This window comes from Pan troglodytes, chromosome 13, assembly GCF_028858775.2.
Source record: "Pan troglodytes isolate AG18354 chromosome 13, NHGRI_mPanTro3-v2.0_pri, whole genome shotgun sequence".
NCBI classification, from domain to species: domain Eukaryota; kingdom Metazoa; phylum Chordata; class Mammalia; order Primates; family Hominidae; genus Pan; species Pan troglodytes.
Window position 1 is genome coordinate 124,894,335 of NC_072411.2, and position 17,003 is coordinate 124,911,337.

General features: G+C 41.3%; 1 protein-coding gene across 3 annotated transcripts in view; it reads right to left on the reverse strand.

The window, feature by feature from the left end:
- The window catches only part of FARSB (phenylalanyl-tRNA synthetase subunit beta), an 84,125-nt gene extending 72,444 nt beyond the window's left edge, over window positions 1-11,681 (reverse strand). Inside the window, exons 1-3 of one of the 3 annotated variants that reach the window (XM_063790268.1) lie at window positions 11,601-11,677; window positions 4,342-4,397; window positions 2,401-2,596 (exon numbers count right to left, since the gene is read on the reverse strand). Coding sequence is in view for 1 of the 3 variants with exons in the window: in NM_001246538.1 (NP_001233467.1) it covers window positions 4,342-4,397; window positions 11,601-11,658 (114 nt within the window). In the remaining 2 variants the exon portion in view is untranslated. Of the gene's footprint in view, window positions 1-2,400; window positions 2,926-4,341; window positions 4,398-11,600 lie in introns of all 3 variants that reach the window. The other 2 variants (XM_063790269.1, NM_001246538.1) reach the window with 2 other exon arrangements.
- Between the last annotated feature and the right edge of the window lie 5,322 nt (window positions 11,682-17,003).

Sequence of the window (17,003 nt, forward strand, 5' to 3'; positions counted from 1 at the left end):
AGGGGAATGGGGAGAGGCAAAAAGAGAAGAGGAAGAATTCGAGTTTAAACAATGTTCAATCAAAGGGGTTAATAAAATTACTGTTTCAATAGTGAAGAAAGCTGAGTCACCTCCCAGGAGACAGCAGATCTCAGGAGGGACCTATATACAGAGAAGATAATATAATAACCGGAGAAATGAAGGCATCTGCATTCATTTTTCAGCAGCACCCCCTTATCCACAGGGGATATGTTTCAAGCTCCCCAGTGGATGCCTGAAACATTGGATAGGACTAAATGTTACATATACCATGTTTCTTCCTATACATACATACCTATGAAAAAGTTTAATTTATAAATTAGGCACAGTAAGAGATTAACAACTAATAATAAAATAGAACAATTAAAATAATATACTATATAATAAGAGTAATGTGAATGTAGTCTCTTTCTGTCTCAGAATTTCTTATTGTACTATACTCACCTATTTTCAAACCACAGTTTGCTGCAGGTAACCAAAACTGTGGAAGCAAAAAACTGTGGATAAGGAGGACTACTGTAAAAAAAGATCTAATTCCTTCGCAAAAAAAAAAAGACACAGAAGCTTACATCTTCTTTCAGTTTCAGCATCTCAGCTCATACAATGACCATATGTAAAGACTGAATTTGTCAGTGCTACCTGACAATAATCTTACAGAAATTAAAAATCACATAAATTTCAGAGTCAAAAAAGAAAACCATAAAGATCATATAATCCAAACCCCTTATTTCACAAATGAAAAGGAGGCCCAGAGAGACTCGTCTGGACTATAGAGTTCAGACAGGCAAAGTAATTGTCCATAGTTACACAGCTAGTAAATGTTAGAACTAGAACTCAAATAATCTAACATCCAGTCCAACACTCTTAGATATCACATAATTTCAAACATAATTCTGAGGTGTAGTAAAATTACGAATAGCAACTTATAAACTACAGAAATCTCAGCCAATTTCTCAAGTATACAAATAGATTAGTACAAAGATGATCTTTCTGTAACATTAGTAAGGCAGCAGGAAAAATAAGGTAAGATAATGTACAATTTTTTAGCCTGAACATTTTTTAACTTTACACCTAAGGTAGTGTTATAAAAGCACTGAATAGGTGAAGATAGAAGGCTTAGGAAAAAAATAATACTAACTACCAGAAAATTATCTTTTAAATTAAAGTATGTCTTTTTTTTTTTTTTGAGAAAAAAATTGGGCTTTTATTGGCAATTACAAAAGTAATAGATTTTCTTACATAATACGTTTCTTCAGTAATATATTTTTCAAGTATTTTACCATAGAATTTCTAAAGTACTTTGTCATTGACCCCATAATTTATTATAAAGTAGGTCCCATAATCACATTTTTTGGAAGCTGCTGAAATTGAGATAAAAAATATTGTTTTTTTATGAGAAAAACTGGACAAAATACAGAATGGCCAAAACTAGATTAACTGGCTCAGTTATGTCTACTAGGTGAAAGAAAATAAAATGAGTCTTCTAATAGTTCATTCAGAATCTGTTACTGTAGAAATTTTAAGAGGTTTTGAGTCAGTTCCAGTATAAAAATAAGGCCAAAGTTCTCCTGTAAAATCATCATTAAAAGTACAGAGAAGAGATCTATCATTCAAATTATAAAAGGAAACCTCATTCATTTCACAGTCTAAAAAAATGCCAATCTTACTAGGTGTTACTTTTGGCAGCAGAATAATTTCCTTATGGCCCAATACAATATAATTATTCTGACTAGATTACCAAATTCCCCATAATCCATCCTGTACTAAAATTGGTTGACTCTTCCTCCTTCTGGGAGGAGAGTCATTACAGACACCAAGAATCCATTCAGGCTTGTCTTTAACTTGTACTTCCCAGTACTGCCTGCCACAATTTTATCCCTTAGAACCCAGAACAGCTGGGAGCAGATAAAATCTTCTTGGGTTATGAGGTAAGTTTTGTGTTGTATTTCCATATCGCACAGTTTTTCTATCTTCTGAGACTATAAGTTTACGATGTGCTGCTTCAGGATCTAGAATTACATCTACTTGAAATCGCTTGATAATTTTGTTTTGGCCACAATATTGTGGAGACAGATGGTAACCATATTCTTTTAATTTGAATAAAAAAGGTTTAGGGAATTTTAAATTCTTATATCTGTGATAGATATCCTTAACATTAGCCAGTAATTCCAGTTCTGACTTCACATATATGCTCTCTATCTTCTTTAGTAGATATTTTAATGAGGAGGTATAATCTGAAAATTTTGTTAGGCTTTCATTTAGTTGTGCTAAAATATCCATCTCGTCATCTTGTAATTGCCCAAAAACAGTCTCTTGCTCATTTTGCAGAAATAACCTAAGTTGCTCAAATTCAGACTTGACTTCTTCTGCCATATGTTTTACCTTTTTCTTCAGTTCCAGTGATTTTCTGGTTTGTATAGTTATGACTTTTTCAATTAGTTCCACTCTCTCCTTCCACGGTGCATTGTATTGCTCCAGTTTTTTCCTGATAGGAGGCAGCCTTCTTTATGGGCCAAACACAGTGATGCTGGTGATCAGTGGACAAACTGCACCTTGGACATAAAAGCTCTAGGTCTTTCTGAGAGAAGAAAGTCAAAACCTGATTATGCTTCTTACACACATGCTTCTCTTCCTGCCTCTTCCTCTTGCTTCTTAGCTGGAGTTGCTTAGCAATTTCAGTCAAACTACCCAGCTGGGGATTGCTTATAAATTTCCTTTCTGGACAGCACAAGTGGCAAAAGGGGCAGGGGAAACTATCATCTAGATCCTTCCAGGACATAATGATGCAGGAGAGACAGAAGTTATGCCCACAGCTGATGGTCACTGGGTCTTTCAAGTAGTCCAGACAGATGGGACAGCTAGCCTCTGCTCGGAGGTCAGCCAGGGCTGTCACAAATTCTACGGAGCCTGGAACAAAGATGGTAGGTAAGGTAATTCTTTTATTTTAGCAAGGCCTAGCTCTCTAGAGATCAAGACCCACTATGCAGTGGATTCCTCCCCAGACCTTGAAATCTGACCAGCTTTCAGTTTTACTGACTTGGCATGTTGATGGCAGCTTCTAGAAACTTGTTAAGCCCTCAGCTCCTTAGCTTCAGACTTCACAGCCTGCAGCCTATTGCATATTAGAACTTATTAGCTGGGCTGCTGCTCTTCCCACTAAATGAAATAAAGTCAAGTTTTCTTCAAGAAAGCAGCCTCAGGTCCAAGATAAGGACTCCTTCCTGTAATCCCAGCTACTCAGGAGGCTGAGGCAGGAGAATCGCCTGAACCCGAGAGGAGGAGGTTGTGGTGAGCCAAGATCGCGCCGTCGCACTCCAGCCTGGGCAACAGAGTGAAACTATATAAAGCACTTTGGGCCAGGCATGGTGGCTCACACCTGTAATCTCAGCACTTTGGGAGGCCAAAGCAGTGGATCACTTGAGGTCAGCAGTTCGAGAACCAGCCTGGCCAACATGGTAAAACCTCGTCTCTCCTTGCATTATAATCACCTGGAGGGCTTGGTAAAAGGTTGCTTGGGCCACATCCCCAGTTTCTGGTTCAGTAGGGCTGGTTTTTTCCTAAGTTCCCAGATGATGCTGCTGGCCTGCGGACTGTACTTTGTGAACTTATGCTGGAGCAGATGGATCAGAAACCCCGGCCAGAGGATGCTCAGGACCCATCGAGCCCCCACGAGCAAGGACTCAGACCTCCAACCCCACCAAATTAAAGTATGTCTTTAATAGATAATCATTATTAACAATATTAAAATGTATAGCCCAGACTTGATTTTTTTAAATATTATAATCATTATACAATCAAAAGTCAAAGAAAATGCTTCCTCATTTTTATAAGCAAGTCCTTAAAAAATATTAGTTCATTTTACAAGACCAATGAATATAGTAATGCATTAGTACTGGTTGAAGAGGCACGGAGGAAGGTTATGGGGGCAGAGGAGCTGAAGGAGGAGGCGCTGGAAGTGAAGGAGGCAGGGTAACTCTGGTTGAAGCAACATTTCTACTGCTTCTTGGTCCCTTTCTGTGATTAATTTGCCAAAGGAGGGAGCTTACTTTCATACTGGGGTTATCTAACACATTCTATCCATTTCCACAGCATGAGCCTGATAACAAGGTGATTGTAGATGGAATAAGGCATGAACTCTTTTTGAGATTTTAGTCAAGGCAACAGACAGACATGGAGCTTAGCCCTCTGAACACAGAAATCATGGCCCACAAACGTTATCATCTTAGTCTAACTATAAGGTAACAAAGATGAAATACAGTATAACCCTGAAAAATAAGCTTATGCACACAATCTTTGAAAAATAGACAAATATCCAATACATACAATTTCATCAAGCTCCAGACCAAATTCAAAACATAGTTCATCAAATTCTTCGTCAGCTAGGAAAATAAAAAAGGAGATGGTTAATTTCACTCTGTTCAGTATAAGTGAAAACTACATACAAACTGCATTTTCTTATTACTAATTGCCTTACACCAATCATACTACTAAATATCAGGCATCACATATTATCATTTAAAAACAAACAGGCCAGGCATGGTGGCTCATGCCTGTAATCCCAGCACTTTGGGAGGCCAATGTGTGTGGATCACCTGAGGTCAGGAGTTTGAAACCAGCCTGGCCAACATGGTGAAACCCTGTCTCTACTAAAAATACAAAATTAGCCAGGCATGGTGGCGCATGCCTGTAATCCCAGCTACTTGGGAGACTGAGGCAGGAGAATTGCTTGAACCTGGGAGGCAGAGGTTGCAGTGAGCCGAGATCATGACATTGCACTCCAGCCTGGCTGACAAGAGCGAGACTCCGTCTCAAAAAATTAAAAAAAAAAAAGCTGGGCCAAAAAAATTTAAGATTAAAAAAAGAAAAAACTATTAAAGGCTTGATTAATCTACACTAATATCAACTGTAGTTTAGGTTACCTGCACTGGGAAGTTTGCATGTACACAGAAGAAAAACACCTGTTAAGTAGAGATCAGATATAAAGTAGGCTCCAAATCACAGATCTCACACAACAGAATGTCACATAAGTCCTATCAGGTAAAATGGTCTGAGGCGGCCTGACACTTTTGGCTTTGAAGCCAAGTCAATCAGAGTTTGAATTCTATCCCACTTATTAGATCTGAGAGTTTGGCACCTTATGTAAACTTTCTTGGTACCTTGTGTCAACATTACAGCTGCCTCATCTATAAAATGGTATTTCACAGCCATTATGGCATGGTACTATTGGAAAGATTTAAATGCTAATGCATAAAATGGACCTGGCATAGTACCCTGAGACACAGTGAGTCTACAATAATTAATAGTTTATTAGCAATTAATAAAATAAGTTCTCTTCCTTATTTTAATATTATATCCTACTGTTTAGCTTTTCAGGGTTCTCACATTACCAAAAATTGAACACAAAACATCATTAGCAGTATATTCTAGCGAAAACTGGTCTTAAGATTCCGATTCAGACACTAAATTTCAATTTAACATCTACGTACTGAGTACCCACCTTATACCAGGCACTGTACTAGGTACCAGGGTTACAAAGATAAATAAAACACAATTCCTGCCTTAACTACTTCCTCATCTAGTAAAGAAGCCAGATGTGTAAATAAATATGACTGTGTTAAGTACAAGGTACAGGGCTGGCACAAAAGAAGTAATCAGTTTCTCTTATGGTCAGCTAAACCTTCACAGAAAGGATGAGTTCGTTAGGCAGAGATTGTGGGGCGTGAAACAGCATGGCAAATTTGGAAACTCTTAAGTAGTTCAACATGGATGAAACATAAAGTTCGTATCAGAAGATATGATGGAACAAGGAGAAAGGGGTCAACTAACAATTTGCCCTCTTTCTTACAGGCAGGCAATGGAGAATTATACTGAAGGGATTCTTCGGCTGGGCAAAAACATGATTACATCTGCATTCTAAAGACTGCTCGCAGAGTAGAGGATGGATTGGAGCAGGGAGTCTACTGCAATAGTACAGATGCGATATAGTGAAGACTTCATTTAAAGCAGCACCAGCAAGAATGAGGAAGAAGGGATTAATATGAAAAACGTTAAAGAGGTGGAATGTATAAGGCTCGATGGCCGAATGATGGGAGGTAGGAATAGGGAGTGTGTAGAAGGAGTCTAGGATGACTCCCCGATCTCTGGTTTGGGGGAAAAAATGGGTGGGGATATCATTAACTAGGGCAGGTAGTAATAGGTACCCAGCCTCCAAGACAGCCTGTTCCATGATCCCTGCCTCCTTGTATTCATGCTCCTGTGTGAACTGAGGTCTGCAGCAATCACCTGAGTGAGTTTGGAAGCAGATTCTCCAGCCCAGCCAAGCCTTGAAATGACAGCAACCCCAGCTGACAGCTAGACTGCATCATGGTGAGACCCAAAGCCAGAACCACCTTCCTAAGCTACTCCCCGATTCCTGTCTCTCAGAAATTTTGTAAAATAATAAAGGCTTGTTTTACACTCCTAAGTACCAGGGTAATTTGTTACGTAGCAACAGACTACTAATACTTTGGAATAATTTGTTACATAGCAATAGATTACTAATACAGACTTTAGTCCCTGGAAGTGGCGTACTGCTGTAACAAAAATGAAAAACATGGGAATGGCTTTGGAACCAAGCAGTGGGCTTTGAGGCGTGTAAATGAAAACCTCAAGAAAGACGCCTCATAGTCTTTGGTAAGGATGCAGGTGAGGACATGGAGGAAAGTGAGGTAATGTTATCAGAAAGCAGAAGAAGAGGAATCCTGGTTAAGAAGAGGCGGAAGGCTTAGCAACACCATTCCTTGCAGTAATGTGGACTGTAAAAAATCAATGGGGTGATGTAACTAAGAAGATTTCCAACCAGTGTTCACAGTGCCACCTGGGTTTTTCTTGTGCTTATGTGAAAAAAAGAGATAAGCTAAAGGAAAGGCTGTTAAACAAAAATGAGCCAGGATGTTGGGGATTTAAAAAATTCTCATCTTCTCCAGATGTGAAACAATGCTAAAATTAAGAAATAACTTCTGAGCAAAGACCAAATCCAAGGCACTGCCAGGAAAACATGGTCCAAAGATAAAATCAAGGATATGACCATAAAATCTTAAGACCCAGAAAGATCAAAGGCACTAATCATTCCAACAAAGGGTGCTATTAAAAATTATAAAGAATGCACCTCATAAATCCAATTAATCACACAATAGGGCTTAATTAAGAGCACTGTTACCAGCAGAAACTCAATATATTTCAGAGATGTGTAGGTGGTGTGGCTTTTGACTAATAAAATGGAAGCCAGTAACATGCACCAAAGACCTTCAAAGTTTTTAGAAGAAATACATATGCAGAAGCATTGCCAGCTAGAATTGAAAGGAATAGAAATAGGATAAAATAAAGTCTTTGAACTCTCAAAATTATATTAGCAGTAAGTAGACTGAGAAAACCAACCAGCTGTAAAGCACATGCTTTCTAGGGATCACTCAGAGGGGTGGAAACCAAGAGCCTAGAGGGCAGGGCAGACAGCCATGGAGAATTATTCCAGGCCTTCAGACCTAATCAAGAACATCCAACATTTGCCACTTGATTCCAGAATTGCCATGGACCAATGACTCCTTTGTGTCTCCCATTTCCGCCCCTTTGAAGAGGAAGGGCTACAGGAGTTATCCTATGCCCATCCCACCACTGTATGTTAGGTATATGTGGGGCAGATAAATGGTCTCTCGAGTCTCTCAGGCCAACAGTGTACTAAAGAAGCTATACTGAAGGAACTACACCCAAGGAGCCACATCCACATCTGGTCCTGATTTAGATGATGAGATTCTAGATTCTGAGCTGCTGCTGTAATGGGATGACACTTCTGAGGGCCTTGGGAGGGGGTGAGTATATTTTGCATATGGGAGGAACTGAATCAGTGGAGGTTAGAGGGGAAACGGTGGTAGTCAGCCTCCAAGATGGGCTCCAATAATACCGGCCTCCTGGTATTCACACCCTTGTACTGTTCCCTTCCACATTGTGCTAGGATTGGTCTGTGATCAAGAGAATATGAGAAGGGCTAGTGTATCACTTCTGAGCTGTTATTGAAAACAGGCGTCTATCCTCGGCACTCTCTTACTTACCTACTCTCTCGGACCTCTCCATCTGGGGCAAACAAGCTAACATGTTCTAAGTAGTCCTATGGAGAGGATAAGGTGGGAGGAACTAAAGCCTATGGCCAAAAATCAGCAAGGAACTGAGGTTTGCCAACAACCACTTGAATGAACCTGAAAGCAGTTTCTCCAGACCCAGTTAGGCCTTGAGATGACTACGGATCTGGCAAACACCTTGACTGCAATCTGGTAACAGATCCAGAGCAAAAACCACCCAGCTAAGCCAGTCCCCAATTCCTGACCCTCAGAAACTATATAACAAATGATAGCTGCTTTAAGATGCTAAACTTTGGGATAATTTAGTATGCAGTAATAGATAACTAAGTGGTACAGAACTATTAAAATACGCTGAATCCTAATTATCATATGTTTTATTCCTTTCAGCTGTTATTTCATGGGTTTCTATACAAAGAAAAATCAACAATAAAATCGTGATTAGTAATTTCCTCTAACGAAATGACACATCAAGTAACCACACCTTAGGGGTGTATATGATATACACAGAAGGTTCTGCCACTACTGCCAGCTATTACACCACGCCAGAACAGGACTATAATTGAAGAGCAGTGATAATAAATCAGTTAACAAGAAAAGGAGTGGCAAGAGGAAACCATCTGCACAGAAAGTCCATTGAAAAGGTAGACTAAGGAGACAAAACTGCTCCAAAGGAGTCAGAAGAGCAAAATAACCAAAATGGCAAACAGCTTGAAAGAGAAATATCCTTGCTAAGCAAAGAGGTGGTAAAAAGGAAGGTGGGGACTGGTAGAAACAATGGAATTTCAAATAGAAAGCAACCCTTGGAGGGACTAAAGAGAGAGAATGTGGATTTTAAAAGTGTGAATGAGACATTATCTGAAAACAAGAAAAAAAGAGGAAGACTGGGGAAAAAAAAAAAAAGGTAAGAAACAAGATGTATCCATACTACTTGGAAACCACATGTTTGCTGAACATGCTTTTTCAATTCTGACCTCAACCCAGTTAACAGTTTCAAGCAAGAACACAATAAAGGAAAACTAATGAGGAGAATCATTTCTGACCTCTTGAAAGTACATCTCAATAAATAACATCAATCCTTCTGACTGAATTTTTTTTTTTTTTTTTTTTTTCTGAGACAGGGTCTCACTTTGTGGCCAGGGCTGGAGTGCAGTGGCTTGATCACCGCTCACTACAGCCTTGACCGCCTTGGTTTAAGCGATCCTCCGGCCACAGCCTCCCAAGTAGCTGGGACTACACGTATACACCACCACACCCAGCTACTTTTTGTACAGACAGGGTTTTGCTGTGTTGCCCAGTCTGGTCTCCAACTCCTGAGCTCAAGCAATCTGCCCACCTCGTCCTCCCAAAGTGCTGTGATTACAAGCATCAGCCATGTACCTGGCCCTTAAAAGATTCAGTAGCTAACAAACACATATTTGTGAAAAAATCAATCTTAATTGATCACTGACAATATGAAAAAAAAAGGGAAGCAGACAGAATATGTTAAAACATCAGATGATAGTAAATAGGTTATAAATCTCACCATTTTTAAAAATCTGGATTATTTCTTACCTCCCTAGAAATGGAGACTGGGATGGGAACTGATTATAGATGTTTTGAACAAATATTTGCCACCTACCATCTTAGGCAATTCAGGTACACAGACTGAGCATTCCCAATCCAAAAATCTGAAATCTGACATGCTCCAAAACCCAAAACCTTAAAGTGCAGACATGATGTCACAAGTGGAAAATTCCACACCTGACTCCATGTGACTTGTCAAAAACACAGTCAAAACCTTGTTTCATGCAAAAAAAAAAATTATTTAAAGTATCCCATAAAATTAACTTCAGGCTATGCATATAAGGTATATGTGAAATATAAATCAATTTCATGTTTAGACTTGGTCCCACCCCCCAAAATATCTCATTATGTATATGCAAATATCCCAAAATCCAAAATCCAAGACGCTTCTGGTCTCAAGCATTTTGGATAAGGAATTATTAACCTGTACCACATCCCATTAGTGAGAATATGGTTTAGAAGGGCAGGTAAGAAATATAAATAAGCTCATTATAAAATAAAGCGATTAGGCGATTAGAGCCAAGTACAAAGGGTAAGAGTAATACAATATCCTTGTATTTCCTTTACTTTCAGGGACTTATGGCAGAACTTACGAAGAATATCACATTGAGAATAGGTACTATCTAAAAGTACACACTTAGGAAAGATTCTTAAAAGCCAGCTTTATTTTCACTGTAACAGTAATCTTATTCTGGGAAGCGGTGGCTGTCATTAAACCAATTAGGCCTTTGTTAACACACTGAGCCCTAAAAACAAAAAAAAGCTCTCACGAACCAGTTGGTCCAGCCTTTACACAAGCTAAAAATTATGGGGTGGGGGCCGGGCGCGGTGGCTCACGCCTGTAATCCCAGCATTTTGGGAGGCCGCGGCAGGTGGATCACGAGGTCAGGAGTTTAAGACCAGCCTGGCCAAGATGGTGAAACCTGGTGTCTCTAAAAATACAAAAAAATTACTCGGGCGCGATGGCGGACGCCTGTAATCCCATCTACTCGGGAGACTGAGGCAGAGAATTGCTTGAACCGGGAGACGGAGGTTGCAGTCAGCCGAGATCGCGCCACTGCACTCCAGCCTGGGCGACAGACCGAGACTCCGTCTCAAAAAATAAAAACAAAAAAAAAATAGGGTGGGGCAGCCGCTACGGCTGTGAGGTAACTGATAACTGCATTTAATATCTCCCTCCTTTTTTTCAATGGTTGTGTTTTTAGAACTGAATAAAAGATGAAATGTAGAATGAAGTCTACACCCATTGAATACTCCTCATTCAGGTCTCAGATCAAATGTTACCACCCTATCAGGCACAACACCTTTTCTTTCCTTGATGGCATTTAACATTATCCGAAATCATTTTATTAACGTGCTGGTTAATTGTCTGCCTCCATCAGACAGAACGTGGACCTGACGTGTCGTGTGCACAGCTCTAGTCCTAAGCTCTTAGAACAGTGCCTGACACATAACAGGCGCTCAGGAAACATTAATAAAACGAAGACAGGTGGAATGCCGTTCTCCACCCCGCTGCACAAATCTCTCCTCCTACCCCCTTATAAACTGAGTTCCCACAGCGCTGCTATTGCAATTAACTGGCTACGCTCGGGATGCAACCCCGGGTTTCCTTCCTGTTCTATCCCCTGGCTTGGATGTCGGTGCCAGGCACGCTGTAGGCACTCGATGGCAGATCGCTGAATGAATGACACGGCAAGCCGGGCACAAGCAGCGGCACCGCTGCGATGCCGGTTCCGAGGCTACCACAGCCCAGCCGGACCGCCACCATCATCGGCCTTCCCGCGTAAACCCCGGCCTCCCGGAGCCAAAACCTTCAGGAAGGCATGAATGTCGCCACATTGCCCTTTAGGAGGGAGGCCCAGCCTCCGAGAAGAGGCGTAGGGCCCAACGTATAGGGCCGCCACTCACTGTAGGTGCGGCCCAGGGCTTGGAAGAGCAGATCACGCTTCACGCTGACAGTCGGCATGGTGGGTCGAACTCACTGCGCCTGCGCAGCGAGCTGACCCGGGCTTCCCTAGCGAAGCGCGTAGGACCCGCCTCTTCTTGTGCGTGTTGTCTTGAATATCGCCATTCTGCTGCCAACAGTTCCTGTTCTCTTTTTAACCTAAAAACACTCATCATGCCATTAGCTCGCTGATTAAATGTATCTTTGTGAGACTAATAGCTTAAAAGCCTGTAAGAAAGATATAATTTGATAGAACTGGCTAGGATTTGTCAGGCATTGTAATGTACTGACCCTGAAGTCCCGGATGCTTCCAGCGCGCTAACGGCCGGGGACGCCCACCAGGTGGGCGGGGCGAGAGTGGGGCGCGTCAGGGAGGGGGTGGGGCCTCCACGTGGGAAATCTTGCCTGGAGGTGGTGGAAATGCGAGTGGAGAGGGTTCAAGGCTTCCTGCAGAGAAAGGTGTGCAAATCCTGGCGGCGGGAGAGGGGCTGTTAACAGACCTCAGTTTTTACTTCATTCTTTAATCTCTCCTCTACTCGTATAAGTGATATACCTGTGCTTTGTTTGAACTTTACGGCAGCCCTATAAGGGAGGCATTGTAAGAGACCTCTTTTTAGTGTATTTGCTCAGTGCTCTCTGCTGTCAGTGGGCTGTGCTCAGCCCTCTGCCAGCATTAAATTTCCACCTTAAAACAACCCTGAGTGTAATAGGCTGAATAACGGCCCCCAATAATATCAGACCCTAATCCCTGCAACCTCTAAATGTAACTTTATATGGAAACAGCGTCTTTGCAGATTAAGTTAAGGATTTTGAGATGAAGATTATCCTGGATTCGAAAGACGAACACTAAATGGAATCACAGTATCCTCATCAAATCATAAAAGGGAGGTCGAGAGAGACTATTTAGCCACGGTGGCAGAGATTGGAGTATGGCAGCCACAACCCAAGGATGCCAGCAGCCACCAGAAACAAAGAGACAAGCACACACTGGGGGTGAGGGGGTGGAGGAGCGGGGAGCATCAAGAATAGCTAATAGATGCTGGGCTTAATGCTTAGGTGATGGGATGATCTGGGCAGCAAACCACCATGGCATACGTTTACCTGTGTAACAAACCTTCACATCCTGCACATGTGTCCCTGAAATAAACAGAGACAAGGACAGATTCACGCCCAGCCCATGGGGCAGCCCTATAATGCATGCTGATTTGGGCCCAGTGAAACTGATTTTGGGTTTCTGGCCTCCAGAACTCTGAGAGCATAAATTTATGGTTTAAGTCAGCAAGTTCGTGGTAATTTGTTTCAGCAGCCAAGGGAAACTAATACATCAAGATAGGTACCATTATCCCTGTTTTACAAGTAATGAAACTAAGGCACAAACTGGCAGTTCCAGGGGGAGGCTTGCCCTAATCCTTTCTACTGTACAGTGAGTGAGGGCTTCTTCCAAAGTCCTTCACATGAGGGGAGAAAAGCTGAGCCAGATGTAAGCCACCCTAACTATTAATCAAGCAGTTTTTCACTATATAGTATTAGCTCCCCTCAATGGGAAGGCAGTCCCTTCCCAGTGACCAACATAACAGATTGGCAACACCCCATAAATGGCAAACATCCCCAATGCAAAATACAGCTTTCTACCTAAAATTGGTGCTTTCTGCTCAATTAATAAGCAAAGGACTAGTGCCAGGCACGATGGCTCACACTTGTAATACCAACACTTTGGGAGGCTGAAGTGGGCAGATCACTTGAGGTCAAGAGTTGGAAACCAGCCTGGCCAACATGATAAAACCCCATCTCTACTAAAATTACAAAAATTAGCTGGGTGTGGTGGCGGGCACTTGTAATCCCAGCTACTGGGGAGGCTGAGGACTGAGAATCACTTTAACCCAGGAGGCAGAGGTTGCAGTGAGCCAAGATCACGCCACTGCACTCCAGCCTGGGTGACAGAGCAAGACTCTGTCTTAAAAGCAATAACAACAACAACAACAACAACAAAATAATAATAATAAATAACCACAGGACTTCCTGCTGACCTGCTCTTCTTTGGGCACTCCAAAGTGTTCTGTGGCCTCTGAACCTCAGTTTCCTCATCCATAAAATAGGGATAATAATATACACCTTAAAGAATTATTGTGTCTCATATCTGTAATTCCAGCACTTTGGGAGGCTGAGGTGGGAGGATTACTTGAGCCCAGGATTTCAAAACCAGCCTGGGCAACAGAGTTGGACCCCATCTCTAAACAAAAAGAAAAATTAGCCAGGCATGGTGGCAACACACCTATGATCCCATCTACGCGGATCACTTGAGCCCGGGAGGTTGAGGCTGTGGTGAGCTGTGATCGCGCACTCCAGCCTGGGTGATAAAGTGAGACCTTGTCTTAAAAACTAAAAAAGAATTATTGTAAGAATTTGAAATAATACTCATAAATAACTAGCATAGTTCTTATCATGTCAGAGGTCCTGGAAATAGGGCAACTGTCATTATTTTTTTTAATCCTCCTAGTTAGTTTTCTGCTAGTCTCAGACCACCAAGGGGCATTTTGTTCCCATCTCTCACATCTCCCAACTGACCCATCCTACTTTTTATCATTGCACATGTTACAGGTACTCTGTCCCTTCTCTGTGAGAAGCTAAACTGTTAGAAGATTCTAATGGAAAAGAGGAAACTAGGCCACTAGGGCTCATCACAAATGGCATTAGCTGACTGAAAGGAAAGGTACATGGAAAATGATGAGATCGTATATCACAAAATGTAGGTACATGCTTCTTTCATCTAACTTTGGGGCCAGACTGAAAGCAGGAATGAGGTGGCAGCATTTCCTAGGAAGGAAAGACGAGCTGGACAAAAGGCATGGAAAAACTCTCAGCTCAGCAGAAATTAAGGAGATGCAAATTAAAATTATAAGGACATACATGTTTATACCTAGGAGACTGCTAGAAATCTTAAAGTCTGAAAAAAATCAGATCTTGGCAAGAATTTGGGAGTATAAATTGATATAACCTCTTTGGAAAATATGGCCTTACCTAGAAAAATGGGGCATGTCCATATCCTACTACCCAGCAATTGCACTGCTAGGAATATTCCCCCAGAGAAACTCTTACCCATGTGCACCAGAAGACTCAAATAATAATTTTCATAGTTACATTGTTCATTATAACAGAAATCTAGAAACAACCCAATGTTTGTCAGTACTAGAATGGGTAGACAGTTATGATAAATGTATACAGTGAAACACCATACAGTTATGTAAACAAATGAACTACACCTGCATGTATCAACTTGGATAAATCTTACGTTGTAATTTTGAGGGAAAAATGTAAATCACAGAAGAATATGTATCCTTGATGCCATTACTATAAACACTAAAAACCAGGCTAACCTAAAGAGTATATTGTTAGGCATACATAAATAGAATGGTAAGCCTGTAATAAAAAGCAGAGGATGACAAACACAAAATATGAGACCAGTGAGTTCTGAGTGAGTTGGCAGGGCTGCAGCCTGGAGTGTTGGAATACCTGTGTTACTCAGAGTCCTCCAGATAAATAAATAGGAAACAAGTAGACAGATATTTATTATAAAGTATTGTCTCACATCATTATGGAAACTGAGAAGTCCCACAATCTACCATCTGCAAGCTGGAGACCCATGAAAATGAGTGAAGTAGTTTGAAGCCCTGAGAGCTGAAGAGGTGGTGGTGCAGATGCTGTCTCAAGGCCTGAAAGCCAGGAGAACTGAGAGCAGGGAAAGATCTATGGCCCAGCTCAAGTAGTCAGACAGAGAGTGAATTCAGCCTTCCTCCCCCTTTTTATTCTCTTCAGGCCCACCATGGATTGGATAATACCTACCCACATTGGGGAGGGCCATTTGCTTTACTCAGTCTATCCATTCAAATGCTAATCTTGGCTGGGTGTGGTGGCTCACGCCTGTAATCCTAGCACTTTGGGAGGCTGAGGCAGGCAGATCACTTGAGGTCAGAAGTTTGAGACCAACCTGGCTAACATAGCAAAACCCCATCTCTACTAAAAATACAAAAATTAGCTGGGCATGGTGGTGCATGCCTGTAGTCCCAGCTACTTGGGAGGCTGAGGTAGAGGAATCGCTTGAACCCAGGAGGCGGAGGTTGCAGTGAGCCGAGGTTGCACCACTGCACTCCAGCCTGGGCAACAGAGCAAGACTCCATCTCAAAAAAATAAAAACAAATGCTAATCTCTTCCAGGAATGCCCTCACACACCCAGAAATAATGTTTAACCAGCTACCTGGGTACCCATTAGCCCAGTCAAGTTGGTACATAAAATTAACCAACACAGTACCCAAAGGGTTTCAAAAATATTGGTAGTGTTCTATTTTATCTGGTATACCTTTGTGGATGTATTTTAAGAAAGAAAAGATGAAGGTGGGAAACAACAGATGAGTGTGGCACTCTATTTCAGTGGTGGGGAGACAAATGCTGGGTGGCAGATGGCTGAGCAGAAACGCAATAGGAATACTTGACACTTGATTTCGCTTTAAGGTGTTCTTTTTCCTCCATAAAGGGCTTTTTTTTTTTTCCTTTTGAGATGGAGTTTCACTCGTAGCCCAGGCTGGAGTGCAATGGCCCATCTTGGCTCACTGCAACCTCCACCTCCTGGGTTCAAGCGATTCTCCTGCCTCAGCCTCCTGAGTAGCTGGGATTACAGTCACCTGCCACCACGCCCAGCTAATTTTTGTATTTTTAGTGGAGATGGGGTTTTACCATGTTGGCCAGGCTGGTCTCGAACTCCTGACCTCAGGTGAATCACCTGTCTTGGCCTCCCAAAGTGCTAGGATTACAGGTGTGAGCCACCGCACCCGGCCTGGATAAAGGGCTTTTTAAAAACTTTAGTCTAATTTATTATTCTTTTCCTTTATAGGTTATGGGGTTTAGGTTATGTTTTAAAAGGTCTTTCTTAATCCCAAGATTTTTTTTTTTAAGTATGTTTCTCAGAGTACTTGAATGGGTTTTTATTTTTCTTTTGCATTTAAATCTCAGATCTTTCTGAAATTTGTTTTGGTTTTGGAGTGAGTGAATGAACCAGCTTTATGTTTGTTTTTAAACAACTCAGTTAATACATTATTTATTAAATAAGCTTCTTTTTACTCATGGATTTGAAATACATTCTTTATTAAATTTCCATATATATATCTATATATTTAGGTTTATTCCTGAACTATGTGTTCCATTGCCTGTACGAAGCTTTTTCAATTACTATAGTACTATAATACATTTTAATAGTTGGAAAAGTTAGTAAATTAGTGTACCTTCGATGCCTTCTTTTTCAAAACTTCCATGACTTTTATCTCATGTTAATTTTTCTAGATGAACTTTAAGATTTTTTCAAGTTCTGGAAAACA